A 17,407-nucleotide genomic window follows, 5' to 3' on the forward strand; every position below is an offset into this window, starting at 1 on the left:
GATTATTCCAAAAAAGCATGGGGTCCCCCTCAAAATTTATACCAGACCCTTAAGGTCAATAGGGCTTATCTGAATCTGGGTGCCCCCTTTTACACAGCGGGCACCCAGATGCCCGCCCCCCTAGTGAATGAGTAAGATGTAGTTGTTACCCCTACTCATTCACCAAATAACAGTAAAATAGTAAGTAAACGCACCCTACCATACTACAAAGTATTTTCTTTGAAAAAACACACAACACAGTTTTTGACATGTTCTCTGTGTGGAAGCAGTGTCCTTTATTTAACCCCCCCCCCCGAAAATGTCCATCAATGTAATGACTAATCAATGCAATCACGTCGTCCAGTGATATAGTGCCACGTCAATCACGATGGACAACGGCTCTGCTCTCGAATGTATACAAAGGGACGGGGTGAGTCAGGATGCCACGGACCTTGATCCGCCCCTTTGATTACATTTTATTAGGGGACAGATTGAGTCCCGTGATGTCATAACTCGCTCTGCCCCTTTGTTGACATTCGGGGCAGAGCTGTCATTAGCGTTGAAAGTTTGTCGAGTCGGGCATTGTTGCGAGGATCCTTTCTTTTCATGAGTCGACAGCCATCGTCCATTGTGATTGACGGAGATCTGCATCGTTGGGCGACATAATTGACCTGTGGATTATAACGATGGACATTCCTCTGTCCACAATGTTGACTAACATGAGTATGTATTCTGCCTTGAGTTTATGCCCGGGTTACTGGAGTCTCTCCCACACCACCTGCTGTTTTAAATTAGTATTGCAATGCACATGTGCTGGTAACAGTTTATTGGTCCTTGTCATAGCTTTGGTATCCTGTTCTTAATTTCCTGTTACTCTGGTTATAGCCTCAGATTATTTATTGGTTTTAATTGGTTTTCTCTCTGACTTCTACTTCAACCTTCTGCCTCAGTTACAACTCTGGCCTTGAGTCCCACCTGCCTTGAAATTCGGCTTGTGCATTGAATTCACTGGGTTCATTGTTTTTCTTTTACAGCAGAACTGTGTTGTTTGTGGTTTGATTTTTAATATTTTACTATATTATAATAAAGTGTGGAAATCATAGATCATAGGGCATATCTAATAAGTACAGGTACATGTCTGATTATGTAATGTGTTGACCTTAGAGACATTGAGTACTTAGAGATACTTTTTTAAAGGTTTAGTTATACTCTGAAAGGGTTCTGCCTGCCCCACCCTCCTTTGCAGACTTTACGTTACTTTACTTGGGGCATTTTCAAACCCCAGAGTGAGAGCTGGGAGTCTCAACCAGCACAATCTGGATGTGCGTGCAGGATTCCATGGAAAAGACTAAGCAGTCTTTACACATATTATCCCAAAGAGGGGAGAGGGAGTACACACCTACTAATTGGAACGCGAAAGGAGTCACACCAGTCTGTGAAAAATGTGCTGCTTTGGCAAAACTTCAGCAGAGCCAGGCTCATAACAATAGCTGTGAAAGATCTGCTTACTGATAATTTCCGAGTGTACATTTTCTGCTGAGATGCAGTAATATTTTATCAGTTTTAATTTGTGGGTTTTTGAAAAGGTTAGGTTTACATCTTTCCTCATAATATGTCTCAAACCTCTCTTAGACAGAACTAAGAAATTGATTACACACTACATTTATTTGTTCAGGGGCTAGCTAAACAAATGATTAAAAATGAATTCCTAAATTTCTTTTTTTTTTATTGAGCCTTTTAAAAATAGGTTTGGGAGAGACAAAAAATGTACTTGAAATTCACCCAACTTGTGTGTAAGTCAGACAACATGGTGCAACTTTTGTTATAGATGACATTTTAAAGAATGTAACAGGGACCAAGCAGTAAAAAGTTGCACATTTCTCAGGGCTTGACATATATTTTGGGAGCATTCATCCAGTGCCCTTAATGATCACAGACAGGTTGGATGAAGAACTGCACGTGTGTGCATCATGCAAAGTGTCCACATTTCAATGTGTGGCTAAAAGACCTGAAAAGATAAGTAAGCCCAAGAGCATAAATGTAATATACACCGATCAGCCATAACATTATGACCACTGAGTGGTGAAGTGAATAACATTGACTGTCTCCTTACAATGGCACCTAAAAGTGGGTGGGATACATTAGGAAGTTGAAGGGTTGGAAGCATAAAAAAGTGCAAGCTTAAGTATTTGAGCGATTTTGACAAGGGCCGAATTGGGATGGGTAGATAACTAGGTAAATGCAACTCCAAAATTGCAGCTCTTGTGAGATGTTTCCGGTCTGAAGTGGTTAGGACCTACCAAAAGTGGTCCAAGGAAGGAAAACTAGTGAACCAGCAACAGGGTCATAGGCAGCCAAGGTTCATTGATGCACATGGGGAGCAAAGACTGGCCCATGTAGTCTGGTTCAATAGAAGAGCTACTGTAGCTCAGATTGCTGAAAAAGTTAATGCTGGTTCTGATAGAAAGGTGTCTGAACACACAGTGCATCGCAGTTGCGTATGAGGTTATGTAGCCGCAAAAAAATTAGGGTGCCCATGCCGACCCGTGTCCACCTCCAAAAGCATCTACAATGGGCATGTGAGCATTAGAATTGGACCACTGAGCTATGGAAGAAGGTAGCCTGGTCTGATGAATCACATTTTCTTTTACATAATGTGGATTGCTAGGTGCATGCGTGTCACCTACGGCAGAGATGGCAACAGGATACACTATGGTAAGAAGGCAAGCCGGCAGAGGCAGTGTGATGCTTTGGGCAATGTTCTGCTCGGAACCTTGGGTCTTGCCATTCACGTGTATGTTACTTTGACATGTACCACCTACCTAAATATTGTTGCTAACCCGGTACAACCCTTCATGGAAACGGGATTCCTTGATGGCAGTGGCCTTTTTTAGCAGAATAGGTCAAGAAGGGTTTGAGAAAAACAAAAAGGAGTTTGAGGTGTTGATTTGGTCTCCAAATTTTCCAGATCTCAATCTAATCGAGCACATGTGGGATGTGCTGAAAAAACAAGTCTAATCCATGGAGGTTACATCTCACTATTTACAGAACTTAAAGCATCTGCTACTGATTGCAGGGTGCTAGATACCACAGCATACCTTCAGAGGTCTAGTGGAGTCCATGCCTGGATGGGTCACGGTTGTTTTGGTGACTAAAGTGGGACCTACTGAATATTAGGCTGGTGGTCATAATATTATGGCTGATTGGTGTATTGCAGCTTAATAGCCCTTAGGTGTGGTTGCTGCATTTGTTTTCTATTTTTTTCAGGCAAATAAAATTTTCAGCAATTGTAAAAAAAATTACCTGTTAATTTTGCCAGAAATGCCATGTCCTTGTCAATTTCTGTGAGCTGAAGTAGAAGAAATTTATTTTTGTAAACTACTAATCCAGTCCAGCCCAGGTAACATTCATGGCCTTCTCCATATATACAGTGAAGGAGTGAGCATTGTCACCCAGGGCAGAAAGTTTGTTATTTGCAGGAAAGCAGGAAAAAGGGCCTGAAAAAAAGAAAACTAATGTAGGCACCTCATCTAAGAAATAAAAACTGTAGAACCAGCACAAAATGATCTTCCAAAGAAATTCAAGCTTTATTCCACATGCATCTGTACAAAGAAAAACCGCTGACGCCTTAAGGCCACGTAAGGCAGAAACTTTCTTCTGGAGGCTATCACTCCAGAAGAAAGTCATCCGTGCACCGAGTGTGGATTGTGGGGACGCATGATAGTGGTGAGCTGTGCACTTTATTTTCTTAGTTTCATCTAAGAAATAGTATGTTGCAAATATATATTTATGTTTTGGGATTTACATAGATATGATTTAAAGGATAACTGTACTTTTACATTTATCCTTTAAATGCCAACCCTCACCACCTCCTAAATGTCTCAATTACCTATTTCCATTCCTCAAAGATCTTCATAGGGTTGCACAGGCCTTTCACCAAACATCTCTTTACCAGGTTCTGTTTCTTCCATTTACTCCCATTGAGATGTTTTAGTACATGTTTGGAAGAAGCAGAACCTGACTATACAGTGAAGATCCCAGAGAAGTGGTAACCGGTAAGAAGGGGACAATTAAAGGATAACTCTATTTAAATTTCAGTTCTCATTAGGACGATTCTTCATGCTTTCTCAAGCTGGAGCCATTTGAGACAAAATACTCATCTTCCTAAATGACAGAGCTTTCAATATTTTTTTGTTTGAGCTATCAACATTTTATAATCAGATAGCTAGGCATATGATAGTGAAGCTTAAAGCACTCACAGGCTTCACTGTTCCTGACATCTTGATAGATGTAGGACACAGTATGGTGTGAAAAGTTCCTTGAATGATAATTGTACTTTGAGTTATAATTTAAAAGTTTAAAAACTCAGTCCCCATGAACCCACCAAGTCTTACACTTACGTGTCCACGCTCCACAGACGCGTTCAGTGAGTGGTCCCACAGCCAGGTCAGACACATTTTCTTCCACACATGCGGAAAAGAATTTCCAATCATTCATATGGAAAAGTCAACCACTGTTGAAATGCATAATAGGTGGTCTCTTCACATGACAAGTGGTCTTTCCATAGCAATGAATGGAGACATGGCCTGCAGACTTTCCATGGAGAGGCTGTGTGTGATTCCTAGAGGGGCGTACTGAAAAGATAGTAATGGATTGTGGGCAGGTAAGTGGGAGTGTTAACTTTTAAAGGATTATCTTATTAAAATAATAGTTATCATTGAAAGTTGAACCTCAGGCACACAGTTAAATAGAAAAAGAAAATTTAAATACATATACAGTACATGTGAACAGTCTGGTCTGCCAAAAGATTTCTATGTTCATCCAATCTTGTGATTCCCACATTCCTACCAGACCACATAACCAGGTCCCCTAAGAACAGTTAAGCGGTACAGCTTGGTCAGGTGCCCAGTGCTGGCCTGACGATTGGAAACTGTAAGAGCAACAATAGACTGGTGAAGTCATCCTTGTGCTCTGATAGCACTGTTCAAACCAACAGAGGATGTTTGTGGCTCCTGCTCTGCAGAGGGCTGCAGGAAGCTATAATGAAGACAGACACAACTGTATTTAAAAATAAATTTGATGAATTTTTAATGAATACATAATTGGATTAAATGTTTTATGTCTGCATGGAGTTCAACTTTAGTTTGCATATAGTGCTCGATTTGCTAAGCTCTCCCGTCTGTGCTGCTGGGACTTAGAAAAGCTCCTAACTCTTCCTAATTACACAGCACACTAGTCCTTTTGTAATTATTTTTTTTTTTTACACATACCATCAGTGATTTATATGCAGCCATTGTCACCTATGACACTGTATAAACAGGTTCTGGAAACAAAAGAGTGTAATACATAAATTATGAATTAATAAACACATTTGGGATGATGAGTACATATGACTGAACTTCAGAATATAAGCAAGATACAGTAGTAGAGGGAGCCCTGCTTAAATGAGTCATCACCATAACACTTTATAAAGATAGATTAAAACCTAACTCACTTATTTTAGTCGATTGTCAAGATCTTCCCTCAATACTTCTGTCATTTCCTGCTCTCTCTTTTGCTTGCCCAGCCTATATTGCTGTGCAGCTCCACAATTGACAATCATGACCAAATTTCTTCCTGAGGGTCCTTAGTCTTGAAAGACACACCTTCTGTAGTCCTCCACACTACAGACTTGCATAGTTACATAGTTACATAGTTAGATAGTATTTGGGGTTGAATAAAGACATACATCCATCAAGTCCAACCCATATAGGTCCAGGCATCATCTCACGTCATTACACTAGCCCAGTATGAAAAGGTGCCATTTACAGATACTCTCTGGACACGTTCCCGTAGCCAGTTCTCTATCCACGTACACACCACCTCATCTATGCCCATAGAACCCATGAGTTCTATGGGCATAGAGACTGTGCATCAACACGCTGCCCTTACTGTGAGCACTACAATAAGCAGTTGAAAGAACACCAAAGAACAACTAATAAAACTAACCCATTTACCCTGCAGTTAAAAAAATTAAAAAGTAGAACTTTTTTAAAGCAAATTTTACCTAGGCGTCTAAACAATTGAAACTCACAGTTAACCCTTTCACGGATCAAAAATGCAGTTTTCCATTTCCCTTTTATTTCATCATGCAAATCTACCTTCCACTGCCCCATAAAGAAATGTATTGTACATTATATTGGATGGGTTTATGCAGTGGCGGAGGAAGCTACAGGTGGCCGCGGAGCAGACCGATCACTGATGCGGGCACACAGTAGGGACAGATGAACAGATTCTTCTCCTCTTCGGCCGCTCTGTGGCTGCAGTAGCAGAGGAGGAGAAGAATCTGAACCGTCAGTAGGTCCGCCCCTGGGTTTATGACTCATGGGTTCTTAGACTTCCGGAGCAGAGGGGGAGAGAGACTGCAGGGTCCGATGTAGTAGTCAGGCAGGACTGAGGTTAGGATGAGTATATCTCTGTTATTTTAGACACTAGACCACAATGAACACTTAACCCTTGCCGTATGGGGTAGCCCGCTGCAAAGGTTACATTTTATTTTGCCCAGAGTTCTCTAAAGTCAATGGGAGTGCTTTGAAACTCTCCACAGCTCTGTGCTACAAGTGGGACAATAGGCAGGCGGCCTGGTGGGTGAGGACCGAAATAGGTAGCTGCATAAGTAACATATGGAAGAAAAAAAAAATGTGAACGGTTGTGGTTGGACTAAGGATACAGAACAGCTAATGCAGGGATCATGCACGCTGCTAGCAATGCACAAAATACCTTTAGCCCAGAAAGGGTTAAATTATCCACCCTGGGAAAAAATGTGAACTTTACACCAGCAATTGTTCTGTGAAAGTCTGATTTGCACATCCCTACAAAAGTCTTGTAATTATTTAAAGGACTGGAATCCATTCTGGTGCTGTCTAGAGTCTACATTTAATTTACAGTATATAAGTGCAATATCTGCTGGAAATGACATGTCCCATATTTCAAAGCCCCAACATATGGGAACTGAGATGTCACACATGGCTCTCAGGAGCACGGCTATGGAAATGTCACTGTGGGAAAGTTTCGACTATTGCTCTTGTAGAACAGCATTGTGTTTTTTCTCTCATTCTTTCCAGGCTGTTGCCAATTTGGCAAGCCCTGATCATAATAAAAGAAATCCTAAATAAACAACACGAAGAGTTGGAAGGTATATAGGGATTTTGTTATTGGATTGTCCTGGCTGGAAGTCCAGCTTTAGAGAACGCATTTGTAGCTCATCAGAATATATGCGAGTGTGTTCTCTTCTGAAGTGCAGCATTTGAGAATACATTTTTATCTCATCAAAATACATACAATTGCTACAATTGTGCATTTGTGTGTATATACAGTATATGAGAGACTCTCATAAACCCATTTTTTTTATTCACAGTAGAAAATTGAAAACATATCAACTGTTTAAACTGGGAAATTGTAACATTTTAAGAAAAAAATAAGGTAATTGTGAATTTGATGGCAGCAACACGTCTAAAAAAAGTCTAAAAAAAAGTTAGAACAGGGCAACAAAAAGCTGGCACCAACAAGGAAGAGCTGGAAGAACATTTTACAACTAATTGGCAACAGGTCAGTAACATAATTGGGTATAAAAAGAGCAACTTAGAGAGTCAGAGTGTCTCAGAAGTAGAGATGGGCAGGGGTTCACCCCCTACCACTTCAAATCTATTAAATTAGAATCTGATGTTCCAGATTAGGTGCCAATCACTAGAACCTCTTCAGGGAGGATGCAGGCGGAACCTGTCTCAATTAAGCTCCAGACATCTAGGGTCTGGTGTTCTCTTTGCTATTGCCATGTGTGGTGTCAACTAGGGATGTTCAGATACCAAGTACGGTACTCGGTACAAGTACATGTACAGATAACACGAAGACTAGACTAATGAAAAATGCAAACGTTAGGAGGCAGCTGTCATTTTTAAGGAGCATACGGTGCATCTGAGATTTGTGCATCTGTTTTAACCTCCCTGGCGGTAATCCCGAGTCTGGCTCGGGTTGAATTTTCAATGCTAGGAGCGCTAACCCCGAGCCAGACTCGGGGCTGCAGAGAAAGGTGACACTCACCTTGTCCCTGCGAGCCCGCGGCGTCCTCTGCCGTACGCGGCCCGAAAATGAAACTAAAAGCCGGCATTTGACTTTTAGTTTCGTTTTCGTGCGTCACAGCAGGCGGGGAATTCAAAAGTGAAAAGTTGTAAAGTACATAGAATACACACAATACAATGTAATCTGCTATGATTACACTTATGTATCAAACTATTGTACCGCTTTTGGTACAAAATTCCTAACATAATCATACCGCCAGGGAGGTTAATGCATTTTTTTTAAATAAATATATATATGTGATGCACCAATACCATTTTTTTTTCAAGTACAAGTACTGATACTTGCCCAAGTACTCAAAGATACAAGTACTGATAAATTTTTGTTTAGTGTCATGTGACAGTTTTACTAAAGCAATATGGACTAATGATTTCAGGACAGTGGTGGAGCGCCAGTGCTAGGTCCCATCTGCAACTGCTGCAACCCTGGTAGTTCTCGTGAAAATGCCAAGTATCGGCACTGGTATCTGAACTGTTATCTGAACATCCCCAGTGTCAACATTCCAAAATCAATAGAGCTCTCAAAGACCCTGAAAAAGAAAGTTGTAGATGCGTATGAGTCTGGGAAGGGAATTAAAAAGATGGCCAAATGATTTGAAATGTAAGAAAAACAATCTACAAGCGGTGTAAAATTTCCCATTGGTCTGGTCATTTAAAAAAAAAATGGACGGACACAGATGTCACAACGATCCGTACTGCTCCAATCAGCAGGTGCAAGGATCTCCTCCTGATCAGCCCGTGTGAAAAAGCCTTAGACAGTTGCCCTTGAAAAAACAAATTGTCCCTCTATTCATGCTTACATGACAACTGTAAAAGTTGTGATCTGTTATCACTTTCTAAAACACTGGCAATAGACACCAGAAAAAACAAATCTTCCTACTGGAGACACAGACAGCAATGAAAACCTGAGAGATGAAGGTAGGAGGTTGCAGGATGCAGATATAGATTTATCTATAAGTGTACGAGGGCCATGTTTCACAGATCGCAGACACGAGGAGGCCTTTTTAGAGAAAGCATTGAGGGAAATCCAAGAGTCACAGGAAAAATCAGGAGCACCAGATCAAATGCTGAGGTTCTATGAAGAGTTTATGTCATTATAAGGTGTCAAAAGGACAAGCCAACCCATTTCAGAAGTTCTAATGGGCCTCCTGCATCAAGGCTTGAAATAAAAAAGAATGGTCTTGGGCTTGACTGGGTTAAAAGTTATGAACATTTACGGTAAATCTCCTTTTGATGTTTTATGATGCAATAAACTCTTTACAGTATCTCAACATTTGGGCTGGCGCTTCTGTTTTCTTCTGTTTTTCCCTTTGCCTCTTAGCAATTAAAAACCTGACAAGGGTTCTAGCCATTTCCCACTCTTTCCAAACCCCCAAAAAACATTGGCTTTATATATGCTTGCATTGCAATTTTTTCTAGTTTTACTGTTCCCCCTATTTGTTGCTAAAACTTTTAATGACACCAAAGCACGCACATAGATTTGGAATGCACATAGTCCATCCTCAGTACAGTACCATCTCAAAGTGCGTGATTGATCTTCTTGGCCATGGTAACTTAATAAAATGTTAGTGGTCCCATAAATCACAAGGGGACGTCGGCTGTCACGTTTTGGAAGAGATGCTCAGCACAATCCAGCTCGCTACATTTTCACCTCTCAAAGCCATAACTAAAGATTTATAAAACCCTGAGGCAATTTAATCCTTTTCCTTGCTGCCCTCCCTCCACTCGCTGTGGTTTTAATGCTTGCCATAATGACTCCTCCTTGGGATATGAGCACAAGCCAGAAAGTAATGCACACTATAATGAACATTTAAAAAAATAGAGAGATCCTGTTTAAAAGGCAGTTCGGTGCACGCTAAGCTTGCATGAGGAAAAAGCTGCCTGTAATAGCCTATTTCAGTCTAATGCTACTCTACATATTTATGAGAAACTAATTTGCGATGTCATTTGATATTTTTCATACAATCAGTGTACAGAACATCATGATGGAGATGCTGCTTTGCACAGCGCCCATACCGCCGCTCATACATTACCATATGATTTCAGAGAGAAATGCCTGGCTTTTTACAGTATAATTCCACCTTCTGTGGATGTAATGGAGCAGAAAATGAGACAAAAAATTGGCTAGGATTACTGGTCTTTCAGCATCTGTAACAATTGCTTTGTCCCTTCTCTCATGACATCAGCAAACAATTGAGATGTAAGCTCAACATTGAGAAGTAAGCTCAACAGTGTGATATGATAAACAGGGGTTCAGTGTATTTGTTGCATGATTGGCCACTAAAACGTTAGGCTGATTCTTACTGGACTACCAAATTGGGTCATTTTTAGTGGCAGCTCTGACTCAAAATTGCCAGGAGATCCCTTTTTTGTTTTCCTTTTTCCTGCTTTTCTTTTATCTTTTTAGTTTGTTGCCTTTTTTTCTTTTTCCTTTTTTTTTTCTACTTTTCCTTTTATTGCCTTATATTTCTTTTTCTCCACAGTATTTTTTAAGCTTATTGTTTTTTTTTCCTCTTTTGCCTTTTCTTCTCATGCCTATTAACAAAAGTGTGCCTGCTTGTTTAATGGTCTGATTAATTAAGGGTGCATCACTGCGGTAGCGGAGATCACAGAACTGCAGATTAATACAGTGGCAGCGTGCATCAGTGCAGTGTCAGTGAGCATAGCAGTGCAGTGACAAGTAAAGTAAGGGTATGTCAGAGAGTGGTGAAAGCAAGGGCAAAAAATGGGAGTCATGAGCAGTGTTGAGAGTGGGAGTTGTAGTGCAGGGGGAGGAGGATTGGGTTTAGCTGTGGTGGTGAAACCACGGGGATTGGGGGGCATGAAGGTACAATGGTGGCGGGAAGGTGAGTGTGGGCACGGTGGTGAAGGGGGTGGTGGTGCTGGTGCACTGGTGGTAAGGGGGTGGTAGTAGGTGCACTGATGTGCACTGCCTCCGTGAGGAGCTGTCAACTGTATATCCAGATGCATTCCTCGCAGGCAGCAACAGAGGTCAGATACAGACGTGTAAGTTCAGGTCCATATGTAGCAGCGTGCAGCTGCATCCTGTGATTGACATGTACAGGTGACTGCACACACTAGCCGTCTCTCTTGAGAGCAGGTTTCTGCATGGCCATGCATGCTGTACAGCTGTGCATATCCATGTGAATGAGGCCTAATGGCAGCAATGGTATGCCATTGTATTAAATGTCACAGAGAATAGTAACGCATCACCATGGTACTATACACTTAACACTTACAGTATACAGTAACAAACAGCATAGTAACATTAATAAAAACAGTGTAAACTGGCAGCGTGTAATAGCATTCACGTGGAAAATTAGGCCCCAATAACCAAAGTTTAGGGACCTATTGACCCCTTTCCTCATTCTTGGAGCTTTTACTGGGTATGGACTCCCTTCTTAGATGGATAAATGAATGGTGCAGGAGCACACAGGTGGTGACTATCAATGAGTAACAGAATGTTCTTTCAAGAGAACCTTTTGTCATTTTGTCCTTAATGGGCAAAATCCCTGAATATATAAACTGCCTAAACTGGGAAATTTAGATTGCGCATATGACAAAAACAAATGCATGATTGGAGGTCATCTTTAGTGAAATGCGCGTGTCAAAGCAATGAGGAGATCGAGAGTTATAGACAGTTGGGTTGTTAATCTTGACTTTTCCTTTAAAAGCCATGATTGATTTTGAACTCTCCCATATTTAGAGTCATATTTAAGGGCCAACAGGTCAGCTGGGAAGGGAAGGAAATGTGGGGCCAAGCTTGACTTTTGCATGAAAAGTCAAGATTTGCCCAACACTTCATCTGCCTCTATCTCTTTATCTACTTTTCGCTTTGGCATGCTATTTTCACAGGTAATCTCTGCTTTTACAATTTCATCATATGGTTAGACTGAATTTTCCAGGTTTGTTTTAAAGTGTACCTATATCCAAAATGTATTTTTCACGTTTTGGATAGCATGGGGAAGCGTTAGAAACCCTGTCAAGTGCTTAGTGCTGTCTGTGCCCAACTGGGGAGATTCACCCTTACTATTAGATTGATTTATAAACCATTTGCAGAATGAACAATAATTTCCTATGCACATCAGTTCCATCAAGTGTCTATAATGAACTGCAAATCTCGTTTGCACATCTGTTTGTTGTGTAAATGGATTATAAATCAACCCATATGTGTCCTAGTGACACAAAGTGAAGAGAAATCCATGATTCTTACTTGTCGCTGGGACAGAATTCAAGGGAACTTTTCTAAGAGGAGATATTACACATTTTGGAAAGACTTCCTCCTACTTCCTCTTGTGTACAGGAAGTGGAAGTAATTTTCTTTCCACAGTGAGATACAAACAAAAAAAAGAGAGGGGTTTTAAACCCTTTATATTGTATCCAAAACAACAACAAAAATTGGCTTTAGATGTCCAGAGGTGCCCATATTCCACCAATACATTATATAGACAGCTTTGAACCCTTTCAAAGAGCAAACAAAATGCCCCACTAGTAATACATATGCAAAACTCTATTAGATATAGAAAGTTTCTAATGTATAACTTCCCGGAAAAACCATCTCTGGACCTAATAACAGCTGCAAAGAAACATTAAAACCACTTAGAAAAAAAAGCCTAAATTACCATTGTAATATTCTTATTTTCTGCTGTTAGGCATCGGAATTTATGTTACAAATTATTTTATTTTAAATTCACAGACAACAACACATATACAAGTCATACTTACACATAGACACAAATTCCCCTATACTGCTAACATTCCGGTCTTCCCCTCCACCCCAAGTCCATCTTGCATCATATCTCGTCTCTCAGGCCATTATATATCATCCAAGGAGACCAGATTAGCTCAAATTTTTGTTCATTGTCATGAAGTATGCTGTTCATCTTTTCATGTATCATTATCCATGACATTTTTGACTTAAATTGATATCGGAATTTAATAGACTCCTTGGAACAATTTCATATTCCATACTTGGGTCAGTGACATGCAAGTATAGAAGGTAATTCATAATTTCGATTAAACTCATTCCATAAGGCAGAACTGGAAGATAATAAGTTAACTGAATGATTGCATAACTGTGATTATTACTGCTTTTGATTGCATTGCAGGGATCAGATGTAATATATTTCTTATGAGAGACATCTGCCGCATACAAGTAAAGTATCTAATTATAATATTATTGTTTTCAATGAACATAAATTATTGTCTGGGAAAGAAAAGGAAGCAGCTATGTTTTCTGTTTGTTGGAGATCCATATGTTCAGGATTTGAGATGTATTTCCAAAATGTAATTTCTCGAGTGCCATGCAAATGCTTTACCAATAAAATGTCATACAGTAAAGTGACATGCTGACAGTCTAAAATAATATACACATTTCATGTGATATGTTTCAGCTTAAACTGATGACAGTAGGGTTGGCATGTTTCTGTTTGAAACCTGCTATAAATAGGGAAAAATAGACAAGACAACTGTGAATCTGAGCATACACAGAGGAGTCTGATCATTCAGACCCCCCCTGATATAAGAAAGCATCTGGGATTCCATATTTTAAAATACAGGTTATATCTTTAAAGGAAGCTGTAACGGGATCTAAGATGCATTGAACTCTACAGGCCTGCTGTTACCTGCAATCTGCCTTAGGACCCATGCTGACCACTATGTCTCAGCCAACCTCCAGCCCAGCAGCAAGGGACACTATAAAGGCTTGATTGATGGGCATTGGGCTTGTGTTGATGGCACTAGAGATCATTTAGAATCCACTGACAGGTGCATTTGAACAGCAGTTGTCCTCCTTATGACCACTATTAGACCTGCTCCAATTTATTTAGTATAGTATATTGATAGGTGGGAAGTTGTGGGTTGAATCAGTGACCATTGTTGGCAACATGTGGGCAACACACTGGCAATCATGGTTAATAATCAGTAGGTAGCACAGTGATAATTATGACAGGAGGTGAATAACAAATGTAGCCAACAATCGGGTAATCCTGGCTCTACCTGAGTAATGGACAGGCAGTGCTGGCAATGCAAACAAAAAAAAAACAAAAAAAGGCAACAAATTGGTAGTCATGGCACTACATTACAATACATGGTCAACAAAAAGGTAAACATTGTGATTCATGTAAACATATGGCTAATTATTACATTAGGTAGTCAACATTTGGACTATAATGGCACTACATGGGCAGCAAACAGGTAGCTATTATAATATGTAGTCAGCAAATAAGTAATCATGACAAAACATGGGCTACCTTTACTGCAGACCTCCAAGCTGCACCCATCATGTCTTTGTTGAAGAAGGAGGGAGCACGATCCACAACTATGACTTGGGTGGTAAAGCAGACATCACTACTCCAGTCAGTGAGTTGACACTCAGGCCAGAGGAAATCTGGTGGCCCAGAAAGAAGTGATAAGGGGGGAATTGTTTTTGTATGTTGTGTGAGGGATTCAATTTATATTCAATTTTAATGTTGTTTTTCCTTTTGTTTGGAATTTTGGTTGGGATGTTTCCCCACCAGTATGATTGAGGGATATTATACATTTGTTTTCACATTAACATCACCCCTTAGGTTTTTGGTGTTTCAGCCATCCTCTCTGTCACTTGTGCTGGGAGGGATATTGTTATCTCTTAGTATATCAGTAATTATAGATATTTCCATTAGTGCAATGGCATAAGTCATTTAGAATGGTCTTATTGAGTTTACTGTTTATCCTTTTGGTAATTAATATGGTTTGTGTGATTTATATAAAAGGTTTTCATTTTCATTATAAAGCTATTAATGGTTTTAAATCTGACGTTTAATCTGCTTATATGTTGCCCTCACTGGTTCCTCCTTTTCCTCCTCAACATGCTAATACAATTTTTAAATAAATCCTTTTCAATTTTATTGCATACCTTATTTTGGACACAATGTTGTCATCACAGGTTCTTTGTGCTACTTCATGCATTGCAGGCAGATTGTGACTGGTGGAGGAGCTGGCAGGGTGCTGTGCCTAGCATCTTGAAAACATCACAGCACCCTGGCTCAGTACTGCTCTTGAATGCCCTCAGCCCTGATGCAAGCAGTGGGCTGACTCTTGGGAAGAGTTATGTCAGTTTGGAGCAGTGGCCGTTCCTAGGCAAACTGTATTTGCTTGCAGACTGCCCTAGGTAATGCCCACATGTGATGCCAAGCCTTCTTCACTGAAAGAACTGCAATCCAATGAATGAGAGGGGTGGGCCACAGATAGTAAGGCTGGGGAGGAAAGTACTCAATTATGCAGTGTTGTGCAGCTACCTTTCTATTAGAAAATACTAACGCACCTGAGCTAGACTCTGGTAGGAACATATGGCCTTCTCACCATGATAAGTGCCACCCCAAGAAGAGAGGGGACACCTGCTGGTGGTCTCTAGAAGCACATGCCGACACACCGCAAAACACAGCGCCACCAGCAGGAAAGACAGGGTAAAACCAGAGCCTTTACAGTGTAATTAAGTTAACAAATTCTAGCCACAATATTAAACTTTAGCAATCAAATACAAGTGTTTTATAGCTTTCCTTCACATCCCCTTTAGGAGAGTAAAAAAAGAACAGAAGCACTTCATAAAAACGAAAGGTGATAATCAACGCTCACTATAATACTAAAATTCCAGCGCACATGGTTGCCATTCCTTCACGGCAGAAATTTCATTACTTTTGCTCAATGGGCCATTATTCACTAATAATCTCTTATGGCAAGTTTAGTGTCAGTATGTAATTAACCATGAATTTTAATTTGCAGATTATAGATGATGAAGATACACAGTTTATGAGCAACTGCCCTGTAGCTGTTACGGAGAGCACGCCAAGGCGAAGGACACGGATACAGGTCTTCTGGACTGCTCCATCTATTGGCACAGGCTGTGTAATACTTAAGTAAGTACTTTCATTTGAATGCATTGTATACTGCCATTAAAAGAAAAAAATAAACTAGAAGGATTTTCAATACTGCAAATAAAGTACAGAATGCCATAGCAACTAATTAGAATTCGTTTATTAATGGTATTAGAAGACTATTCCTTGTTTTAGGTTATTTTACTTATTGCCTATTGGTTGTTATGGTTTATTACACTTATTGTACTGACTGTGTAATACTTAAATATAAACGATTATGTGTATGTATTATTTCCTGATATTAAAAAAAAGAACAAACATTTCCAGTACGGCCAGACATAATGCCATAGCAACCAATAAGAATTTAATTTATGTTTCTATTGAAAGCTTGTGTTCTGTTGAAAGTAATCCACTTTTCAACTTTACTCAATGTACCACTTTTGTAAATATATCCAGATACCGAACAAGACAACCACAAAAGTATTTGATTATCCAATTGAGCCTGAAAATTAAAATGAAGCCATAATATTGGTCATATAATTATATATGGCGGTGTAGAGTGTTGCCAGGGAAAGATGGAAGGCAGATTGCATTATCAAAAACAACTCTAGTATGTATTCCTATTACAATGCTGATGTTGTAATAGAATAGTATACGCTGGGACTTGACAACTCCTTTTAACGTGGTTCTAATCTCATTGGATATTTCTATATGTAAACAAGAGGACCCAGCACCAGGAAATAAATGAAAATGGGAAATAAAAAATGCCTTTCTTTTACCATCCATTTTTTAGTAATTTGATTGCTTTTCTTAGCATCACCGCAGCATGGCCCGGGTCACTTTTTGTTTTGGTGACAGTGGTACATCTTCCCATTGAGGACAGAAACAGCAAAAAAATCATGACAGATGGTCTAAGTCTTCTTCACGCTATCCAAAGCAAAAATAAACCAAAGTTTTGACTTTATATGTATTATAAAGTAAAGGTAGGTTCAATCACTAAAGCTGAGTTTACACTTGTGCGTTGGTGCATTAACTCTTGTCAAATTGCGTGGTAGCGTGCATTGTTTGATGGCAGCCCACACATCTGAATAGGTTTCTGATGCACCTAATCATGGCAAAAAAAGCACCTGACTCTATTTTGGGAATGCAACCCAGGATACTACAAGGTAATGCATAGCAATGCATAGTGGTGCACTGCAGGGCAGGTACTTGGCCTTCAAAATGAATGGCATTGAGTTAGTGCCATAGTGTAAGCACGGCATTATATTTTTATATAAACTTTACCCTGTTATTGCAATCTCACATATTTTTACATCTTCAACTTTCATTAAAATATAACGTGGTGATCCTCTCATTTAGGTCCTTCTTTAGGTTCCTGTAATTGGGTGTCTTTGCTCTATCCTTGTCTTGTAATTATGATCCTGCTTTGTCACCCTGTCACACAGGCTTGCAGTGTAGACT

General features: G+C 39.9%; 1 protein-coding gene across 1 annotated transcript in view; it reads left to right on the plus strand.

The window, feature by feature from the left end:
• The window catches only part of SPON1 (spondin 1), a 245,692-nt gene that overhangs the window by 65,353 nt on the left and 162,932 nt on the right, over positions 1-17,407 (plus strand). The window contains exon 3 of the mRNA XM_018567996.1: positions 15,855-15,988. Coding sequence (XP_018423498.1) covers positions 15,855-15,988 — 134 coding nt within the window. The remainder of the gene's footprint in view (positions 1-15,854; positions 15,989-17,407) is intronic.

Source organism: Nanorana parkeri, unplaced genomic scaffold, assembly GCF_000935625.1.
Source record: "Nanorana parkeri isolate BGI_ZX_2015 unplaced genomic scaffold, ASM93562v1 scaffold30, whole genome shotgun sequence".
NCBI lineage: Eukaryota > Metazoa > Chordata > Amphibia > Anura > Dicroglossidae > Nanorana > Nanorana parkeri.